The following is a 10,557-nucleotide window of genomic DNA, read 5'->3' as shown; positions in this document are numbered from 1 at the left end:
CACCTACAGATATATATACTGTTATTACAATTATGCAAGTAGTTTTGGGGAGTACCACAGACATTACTTGGCGGAAGTTTACTTGTAAAATTCCATGTCATAACGACTTGTTTTTGTCTGATTGACATAGAGCCGATAAAACTAATCATCCTGACAGACACTGCTAGCCGTTCTCGCTTCGAAGTTAAAGAGCAAGAATCAATTGACTTATCGCTGTTCTGAAGATGCTTCCGATTTTTCAAGTTTAACCAAAACACCTTACATTTCGAACCGATCCCAAAATGATACAAGTACCTACTAGAAAATTTTTGAGCATCGATCAAATGGTCGTGTCTTTTGATGGTATAAAACGATGAGCTAGTTAAAACATATTTAAGTAGTTTGAAAGAATTAATACTCTTGAGATGATCAGAAGAAAAGTGCGACTTTCTTTGCACCGGAAGGATCAAGTGGAGAAGGAGTTAGCTTGATATATTCTGCGGAAACTCTTTTGCATACAGATTCAAATAGGGTTAGATCAAGCACTTGGGTCAGAATTACAGACTTGGCCGGATAAAATCTGCGTCAATTCTGTTAACTTAGAGCTGGCCGTTGTGGAAATCGCTATTCTCGATCTTATCGATAATAAATTTTGATGGCAATGGCAGAATTAAGTTATCCATAGAAAATTCTTGCTTTTACAATTTTATTTATTTTAGAGCCTTCAAGGTAGGTGTAAGAGATCTGTAATTAAGAATTTTTTAAAGTAAAAATATTTTGTTAATCGCTAGACATATCGCTCCAATTGCACTTATGATCGGGAAGTACATCTCCGAGCTGTTCGCAACGAAACGAGGTTTCAGACACGGAGCATCCCTATCGTGTGATTTCTTCAATTCCTGGAGAAAAAAATACGAGCTGCAGAGCTAAGTAGAGAAGGTATATCATTGGTCTTAATAACCGCGCAACCGTTCTGTCGTTAGTTCTGCTTTCCCCAGAATCTACTTTGTCCATAATGGATAAGGAAGCGAGCAAATGGGTCTGGAGTGAACGAGAGTAAGACGAAATATCTCCTGTCATCAAACAAACCCTTCTCGCACTCGCGACTTGGCTCCCACGTCACTGTTGACAGTCATAATTTCGAAGCCGTAGATAGTTTCGTCTATCTTGGAACCAGTATTAACACCAATAATAATGTCAGCTTCGAATTCCAACTCAGAATAACTCTTGCCAACAGGTGCTCTCTCGACGAACAAAGATGAAACTCTACAAGTCACTCATCATTCCCGTCCTTCTATTTGGTGCGGAGGCATGGACGATGACAACAACTGATGAGTCGACGTTACGAGTTTTCGAGAGAAAGGTTCTGCGGTATATTTATGGAACTTTGCGTATTGGCAACGGCGAATACGGCAGTCGATAGAACTATGAGCTGTACGAGATGTACGATGACATTGACAGGATAAAAATCTGGGTCCGTTCCCGTTACGAAGACCCGACTATCGTGGTAACACACGCGTGCTGTTAATAAGGACCAATCCAGGTCAATTTTGATCTTGAGTGTATGTATGGTTTGTAAATATTATGTATATTAGCTAATTGAAAAAGTGATCGAATTATTCTTAAAATTTTTAAGTCATAATAAGAGCTAGAGATAAAATTTTAAGTTAAATTATTTGGCATCCTGTTATCTGTTTATCTGAGGGTTTTGTAATTAAAAAAAAATAGAACCCTTGAGAGTGCGGTTCGTCAGGGGCCCTTTTCTGTATCTCGATTCGAAAATTTATTCTATTCGAAATTCGGATCTACTTTATAATTATCCGAAAGTTGTTCCACCCTTTGCCAGAATAAATACGTACAATTTTCGTTTTTGCTTTCTACAACTCAAAAGCTAACAAATATTTTATTCGAAAATTGGCTTGAAAATTCGAAAATCGAGTTACAGAATGTAAAAATCCGAATTCGAGTAAATTTTTTTCGAATCGAGAGCTTTTTTCGATTATAACTATTTTTTCAAGGCAATTTGTGTTAAAAATTGGTCCTAAAATCATACTGTTTTGTTCTCAACTTTACCAAAAATTAATATTTTTTCCAAATCCTTCGATTAATCACGATCTATACTCATCAACTAACCTAAACTTACTTAAACTCACCAGATCTTACTATGCATATACATATACTACTACATAAACGGTACGAACTCGACCAAGCGAAGCTCAACTTCACTAAACTCACCTCGTCTCTAACTACAACTAATCAGATTTAACAACCCCTGACATATAATTAAATGAAGTAAATACGTATTACTTATATGTATCTGCCATCTGGCATTACAAAGGACTAGTAGATCTATGTATGGCGTGACAGCCAGCCAGTGAAACCTCACCTAACCTATGTACTAATGAGTATAAAACGCCGAAAATTGAATTTTTTTATTATTTTATTACTATTATACTATATATTTTAAGTAGCGTCTTGCTACACATCTCTAGATCTCTAGTTTTCATTGTACAAACCACGAACTGCAATACGCGTTACAGTTTAAATACATTCCATTACACCATTCATAACAATTTTATACATGTAAACAGGCCGACTCGTGTATGCCACATATGTACTTGTACAAACATGCATATTTTGAAAACAATAAATATATATGTATATAGTATATGGTTTGAAAAAATAAACACAGAAAAGTCTATAACCATTCATAAGCACTTGTAATTTTTTATCCGCCATAACGGCTTTAGCGCGCACCACCGTGCGCATGCCCGGCGCGCAGTACGGCACTAATGCCACTACTACCGTCTTCCGCTGGAGGTTTGTCTTTCTTTGTCACATTCTTTTCTCCCTCTCCATCACTTTCCAAGTTCTTGAGCTGTTGCATCCACATCTCGGCGTAAACGCCGTCCTTATGTTGCAGCAGCTCCTCATGTCGTCCACGTTCGGCGATGTTGCCATCCTTAAGCACGAGTATCTCATCGGCGTTTATGATTGTGGAGAGACGATGCGCAATTACAATTGTCGTGCGATTGGCGCAAACACGCGATAAGGCCGCTTGAATATTTCGTTCGGTATTGGTGTCGAGCGCCGACGTGGCCTCATCGAGCAGCACCAACACCGGCGCTTTGAGCAGCGTGCGCGCTATGGCAACACGTTGTTTCTCGCCACCGCTTAGACGTAAGCCACGCTCACCCACTTTCGTTTCATAGCGTTCGGGGAAGCCCAAAATCCGTTCATGTATATCGGCCAAGCGCGCAGCCTCGTACACTTCATCGGCGCGTGCGCCAATCTTGCCATATTCAATGTTGTAGAAAATCGTGTTATTGAAGAGTACAGTGTCCTGTGGCACCACGCCTGCGCAAAAGAAAGGTTGTAAATAGATTTAGAGAAATAAAAAAGGTAAAAAAGGCTAAGTAAGAAATATATTTAGTTACATAGGTGTTTGTAAAAAAAATCAGGATTCGGAAAAAAGACTTGGTTATTAGACTAAGCAACGAATAAAAGGTCTAAGTGGTCTAACTTCGAGAGAAAGTTCAACACAACTCTGAAGAAGACTCTGACTCAAGTTTAAACGAGTGTCTCAAAAAAACCCTCTCACGGCGGTTCGCCGATGGGGTCGAGAATAACGGAGGTAATTATTGTTAAAAAGTGGGTTCCGGTACTAGACTATCAATTTCAACAGAGAATATATTGCAGAGAAATTATCAAAACGAAGACAACCTTAGTTCTATTCAAAAATGACTTCAGGCAGTATCAACTTAAGAGATCAAGTACTTGGGCACAGTTACGTAGAAGGAAAGGAGATGGTTACGAAATGTGTCAAAAACTTTCGTTCCTACGAGAGTCGGCTCTACGTAATCGGAACGAATCCGGATTTTTTTCCGGTCAAAGACTGTCAATTCGGCACCATTCTACAAAATTATATTAATGCTCTGCCGCTACAACAACAACTCCGAAAAGACAATTCTAACGAAAGTTCTGCCTTTTTGGAATTGTATAATATAATCATAATAGGTTGTTGTTGTTGTAGCGGTAGAAAACATTCTTGAAGTAGTTTCGAGGAATAGTGCCGACTTGACAGGCCTTGGTTGGATAAAAACACAGGTCCGTTTCAGTTACTTAGACCCGACTGTCGTGGGATAAATAGTCATATGTCGCAGTACATGCCATCATTAACCTTTTTTATGTAATACATTCACTTAAAACTTTAACAGACATGCGGAAATCAAAATTGGAAATCTTAAATGAGTACTGGCGGAGTACACGGGCCGTGCCACACATTACGAAAGTAAAAACATTTTATATTCTTAACTCACCAATTGCCTTTCTCAAACTCTGCTGCTGCACTAATTTGATATTCTGTCCATCGATTAGCACCGCACCGGATTGTACGTCATAGAAACGGAAGAGTAAACGTACAATTGTGCTTTTACCCGCGCCAGATGGTCCAACAATGGCGACAGTTTTACCCGGTGGCACGCTGAAGCTCACATTGCGCAATACAATCTTCTCGGGTGAGTAACCAAAAGTTACATTCGAGAATTCAATGCCCGCACCAGCGGTGATAAGTGGTGCAGCACCAGGTGCATCAAAAATTTCCTGATCCTCCTTCAACAGATCGAACATGTTCTCCATATCGACGAAATTCTTCTGTATAGCACGATAGTAGGTGCCAAACCAATTGAGCGGCATATAAAGATCCATAAGGTAGGTGAAGAAGAGTACAAAGTCACCGACGGTGAGCGTCTGATGATGCGCAACTAAATAGACACACAGCATTGAGCCGCAGAGCAAGCCGAGACAGAGTATAATATTTTGAGAGGTGTTAAGTAAGTTGAGTGTCAGCATGGAGAGGAATTCCTCTTTCTAGGATTAAAAAAAATATATATTAGATATATTTGTTAAGTTAAATTTTTTGCATATGGTGGTACCTGATATTTTACGATGGCCTGCCGGTATTCCTCAACCTCATACTGTTCAGCGCCGTAATATTTTACAGTTTCGAAATTCAATAGCGAGTCAACACTGCGTGCACGCTGTGCATTATCGGCTAAATTCATGCGACGCTGATACTTAGTGCGCCATTCGGTAACCAAAATGGTGGCCACTGAAAAAATTTATATTTTTTAGGTTATAAACAATATTTTTATATACTGGGTATTTTAAGTTCGTCACGATGTTAGTAACACCCAAAGGGAAACGTCGGAGACCCTACAGAGTATATATATAAGTTATCAGCCTGACGAGTTGAGTTGAGGCCCGTCTATCTGTCCGTTTGTATATATGCGAACTAGTCTTTCAGGTTTTGAGCAGTCGATCTGAAGTTTTGTAAACGTGCTTTTCTCACTAAGAAGCTGCTCATTCGTCGGAAGCACCGATATCGAACAACAATGGCATATAGCTGTCATATAACCTGACGGAACAAACTCAAGTCCTTGTAAGGAAAACTTTTTTTTTGAGAAGCTATCTTCTCGAAATTTGGCATAGTCAATTATCCAAGGTATCGCTACAATTTCCGAGCAAATTATTCAGATTGGACAACTATAGCATATAGCTGCCATACAAACTGATCGATCAAAATGCAGTCTTTGCATTGAAAGCATTTCATTTGAAGATATATCTTCACGAAATTTGGCATGCATTATTATCCAACATAGCGGTACAATTTAAGAATATGCTGTTCAAATCGGACCACTATCGGACTGTCATTTAAACTGATCGAACAAAATCAATATAAAGGTCTTTTGAGTGTGAACCACCAATTTTCATTCTACAAAAAAATTTCTTGTGAAGGTTATTACAGCTTCGGTACAGTCGATCTCAACGTTTTTTTTCTTGTTTTTTCATCATTACTTACAAATATACAAAAACATTGTGAGAAACACAATGAGTCCAAACCACCAATTGAAAGCGTAGATGAAGAAAACCACAGCTACAAGCAAATCGACAATAGTGGGCGTAATCGAAAAGATAATGTAGTTTAATAAATTATTAATGGAGTCTGTGCCACGATCCATAACACGTAAAACTTCGCCAGTTTTGCGTTGTAGATGCCAACGCAGTGAGAGCTGATGCAAATGACTGAATAGATCGACTTCAATTTCTCTCGTTGTATACTGTTGCACGCGTATCCACAGGAAAGAACGTAAATTATTGAAAAGTCCCATAGTGCCAGTGCCACCGCCTTGTACAAAGGATAATGCAACATAGACGAGTACGAAATCCCAACGGAAGAGTATAGGCGGTATGGTGAGGCTATCCACTGCAATCAGGAAATATGTATATTAAGAAATTTAATTATATAAGATTGTTGTTGACTTACCCAGCTTTTTGCGATAGATTGGCAAAAATAGTTTAATAACGCGTCCAGCAATTAGCAATAATACACAGACAACAACAGATAATTGTAACATCACGTCTTTTTTGGGCCACATGTAGGGAAATAGTTTAGCCAATTTCTTAAAGGCATTACGAAAAGCGGAACCCTGCTCTGTATTATTGTTGCTCGCATTGGATGGTTCCTCGAGATGCACATAAGGCCGCATAATACCAGGTGCCTTAAGACCCAATATGAAAATCAATAGTGAGGTTATAAAGCGCGTAACGAATAAAGCCATTTCCACTTGATCTTTATTGCTGTAAAAAGAAAGAAGAAAGGAATGAAACAGTAATTAAGTAAAAACGGGAAACTACAAGATATTTTACCATTTGGCATATATGTATATGTAAAGCATACAAAAATATAATGTCGAGTAAGTGGTATAGTGGCAGTTAGTTTAGTTTATATTACAATTTTAAGTAAAATTTATGAGACAAACTTCAAATTGAATAATATTATAATATATGTACATATATATAAAATTAAATAAATTTGCATATTAAATATAAATATTGATTTCTCTTCAGTACTAACGTTTTAAGTGTGAACCACCAATCTTCATGTCGCAGGTTTATGAATGCCAGTGATTCATTGATAAAACCCAAAGTCCAAAATAGTAATAATATGAGGCCATGACCTCGCGTCGGTAGTGATGGCAGCTGATAGAAGCGTTCCTTCAGTATAACACAAACTGAGAAAGGATATGATATGCAAATAAGTACAGTTGAGAGTATCTAAAAATAAAGGAGCGAAATTTATACAAATATATAATGAAAAGCTAAAGTTTTTATACACAAAACTCACCATATATCCATAAACTGCATGATCTGGGTAGACACGTGCATTTAAGAGGAATCTTACTAATGCCAATATAGGAAAGAAGAATAATAGAAAGAGCTGCAAAGCGTATAAGCGCGATTTGGTGATATGCGTCGGATCATTGCGTGTGGCATATTTGCGATACATTAGTAGTTGTACTGTGCCCATGAGCAGCATAAAACCACTTGCCACCCCATTGCCAATTGTGTCCATAAAACAATGTGATATGCCATTGTTTATCCAAATTTGCGAAAATGTTACATTCGGCGGACAGTAGAGCATCTTGTTTTTTCTTGATGTTGTTTTACTTAGATGCTGAAAGTATATGTGAAAATACTACAATGCTGTGTGCTTTATAAATATCATAAATAAATTTGTACATATTACACATAATTGGTGCAGTGTGTATTTATGTACAAATACGTGTGTAGATATAATTGTCGTTGAGCGCTTTGACGGACGTCAAATTGATAAGAAAAAAATATACGGCGAATTGTGATTTGACTGAATTATTGCAAAAGCAGCTAAGCTTAAATTACAACATAATTATTTCACAAGAAATATTTAGTTTGCAAAAAATGGCACGGTTACATGGGCGTTGACGATGACTTTTAGTTTTGTAAATAGTTAGGATATCTAAAGTTTTTGAATGCAGAATAAGTTTGTCGCAAAGTTTGTAACAGCCAGAAAAAAGCATTGGATACCCCTTACAATATATAAATAAATGATCAGCATTACGAGCTGTGGCAATTTAGCCAACTTCGGCTCTGTGTATGTCTGGAATCTTTTGTATTTGTAAACCAAATTTAACTTTTTTTCTGCTTATATAAATTAAAACATAAATTACTTAATGCGATAATTGCTTATCAGATCATACACGAAATGGATATCTAATAGATAATTAATTGATTTAATTATTATTTCATAGGGGAATAATATTAATTTGTAGGCGACACGAAATGCAAAATGGGAATATGTACTTAATTAGCAAGTCTGATTTTGATCTATATGGGTTTTGTGACACTCGCCTGCCCAGACAATTGATAATTGAAGCAGCAAACAAACAAACAATTGTTAGATTTTATTTCCATCGAAGCTTAGCGTAAAACAACAACAATACGAATAAAAATTTGTTGTAAAATGTTTTTAAATATGTGTTATTAGACTGGACTGAAAACTAGTTTCTAACAATACATGTCAAAATGTTTAATTTTTCTATTTGTGGTTATAAGAGGTTGTTTATTTCTTGTGGAAGCTAAAGCAAGAACAAGTACATACCTATAAGTTGATTATTTCCTAGTTGCTATAAACTGGACAAAATTTTACTTCCGATTTTGTTCACCCTCCGTTTTTAATCTAAACCATTTTTCGTGCCTACAACCACACTGTAAATATGGCTTAATAAATTCTCGGTGCTGTAATTTTAATTATGCAATTTTTGGTTTTACGCACTTCAAATTTTACTTTTCGGAATGACTTTCAAATTACTCTGCGCCAGAGATTATTTTATAGTGATTAGCACTTCAACGATTTTATATATTTAAATTACAACACTTGTGGTATATAACGTTGCATATTATTCTCTATATTAAAGTATTGTTTTTAGTTTTTTAATAACAAACGTTGAAATTTCTGCATAAACAATAACTTGGCTGTTTTAATTTAAGATATAAATTCCTCCCGAATTTTCTTTGCCTGCACAGCTGACAGGAGTCAATTGTCAAATGTTTACTTTTAGAGATGTGTAACTGCCATTGCACAGATTTAAATCGGTAGAGATATACAAGTATACCAATAGTTGCTAAGTAAGTGTATCACAGTATAAAAAAAAATTAATTATTTATTATTATTAAATCAAAAAGTTATTTTCGAAATTGTAACATATTTCACAAGTTTTTGGTTCAACGTATATTCGATTACATGTATATCGGCCACTGAGCACCCTGTGAATTTGGTTTTCTTGTCTATCTGAGTTACCCTATACGAACTGAACATATGTAAAACTAACGGAAAAGGAAACCATTTTCTTTTGTGTCGCGGTTGTTTCTTTTCGTTGAAGCCAATTTGATTAATTGAATAATATTTATGTGAAATTAATAATAGTTCAGCGAATAAATCAAAAATTGCCGGACATTAAGAGTTAAATTAAATTTCCGTGTATTTAAATAATCGTGTGCCTTCTATATGTGTGCGTTGTAAGAAAAATGTAAAACGGGGAAGAGTGTGTGTGGCTGCAAAGTCGAAGTAAATGTATGTGTTTCACAAAATTGTTAAAAAATAAGAGCAAGTCAAGTTATATTGTGAAAATGTTTTAAGTGTGTTCCTTTTCAAGTGTTTAAAGTTTTACTATGTGTTTTGATGATTATATAAAGCAAATTTACATAGCGTACCTTCATATGTTCAGCGGTTTCTTAATTGCAGCGCCATGTAAGTAGTAGATTAACAGGCAAATATGTATATCATAAACAACACAAAATCAAATTATAGTGTATTTGACTATGTCATGTACTACATACTTGTTTATTTATTGTCAAACCGAAAGTTAAAAGTACTGTGATTTGAAGCTCCACATTTAACAAATGGCATTAGTAGTCTGTCCTGCAATAAATTCAGTTACAAAGTTTACAACGTGTACAAATAATCAGTTGATTGTTTGCTTTAGTTAATAATATTGTTGTGGGGAGCTGAAGAATGTTTGTTTACTGCAAAATAGTTCGTTTTTCCCAAACTTCTGCAGTCTTGCAAAAGAGAAATGATCGTGCCGCGTTTATTTTGTTTTTATTTTTTAGCGATACTGCATAACAAATAAATAAGGTGCGTGAGATAATCGACAGTTTGTCATGAAATTGTAAAAGCGGTGAAAATAAGATATTAAAATAATCAGTTTGATATTGAAAATAATTTGTTTGATGCTTTATTTTTTCAACTACACTTTCTTACAATATTTAAAATATATTTATACGTATCATATACATATATATATATAAATATGTTTTTCTAAATATACTAGACAATAATTAAGTAAAAAAATAAATACAACTTAAAATGTAAATATATTTTCAAGATATTACTACAATTATTTGTTAAAAGTTTTTGAGAACAGCCACTGGATAAAGATGATTTTAAAACATACACTACATTTCTTATACATATACTGTAAAGTTTAGTATATAAACAAAGAATTTAACTTACATGCTATTTGTGATGGTCGATTTAAGGACGTGATGAAATTATGTTTGTGTTTAAAATCTAACATTTTCAATATATTATTTTTGCTACATTTGTCGTACTATGCTGTTGGCATATTACATAACACTGTACAACAGTAATTTGAAAACCTAATAAATGTTAAACTATTTTTTAAAACTAGTTTTTAT

General features: G+C 35.4%; 2 protein-coding genes across 3 annotated transcripts in view; one reads left to right on the top strand and one right to left on the bottom strand.

Annotated features, from left to right (window-relative positions):
- Positions 1–2,401: 2,401 nt before the first annotated feature.
- LOC120776435 (ATP-binding cassette sub-family B member 6, mitochondrial) lies at positions 2,402–8,890 on the bottom strand. 2 transcript variants are annotated; one of them, XM_040107099.1, is made up of 9 exons: positions 8,633–8,890; positions 8,459–8,565; positions 7,166–7,495; positions 6,896–7,095; positions 6,305–6,618; positions 5,840–6,244; positions 4,914–5,089; positions 4,299–4,848; positions 2,402–3,336 (listed from the first exon to the last, which is right to left on the bottom strand). In XM_040107099.1, exons 3-9 carry the CDS (start codon positions 7,460–7,462, stop codon positions 2,726–2,728), a joined length of 2,553 nt encoding a protein of 850 aa, XP_039963033.1. In that variant the 5' UTR covers positions 7,463–7,495; positions 8,459–8,565; positions 8,633–8,890; the 3' UTR covers positions 2,402–2,725. The 2 variants fall into 2 exon arrangements, with proteins under 2 accessions (XP_039963033.1, XP_039963026.1); XM_040107092.1 differs by having other exon boundaries at positions 8,459–8,890.
- Positions 8,891–9,287: 397 nt separating this feature from the next.
- The window catches only part of LOC120767250 (F-box/LRR-repeat protein 7-like), a 407,584-nt gene continuing 406,314 nt past the window's right edge, over positions 9,288–10,557 (top strand). The window contains exon 1 of the mRNA XM_040093110.1: positions 9,288–9,607. The gene's annotated coding sequence lies outside the window, so the exon portion shown is untranslated. The remainder of the gene's footprint in view (positions 9,608–10,557) is intronic.

This window comes from Bactrocera tryoni, chromosome 1, assembly GCF_016617805.1.
Source record: "Bactrocera tryoni isolate S06 chromosome 1, CSIRO_BtryS06_freeze2, whole genome shotgun sequence".
NCBI lineage: Eukaryota > Metazoa > Arthropoda > Insecta > Diptera > Tephritidae > Bactrocera > Bactrocera tryoni.
This window is presented reverse-complemented; position numbering and strand designations above follow the sequence as displayed.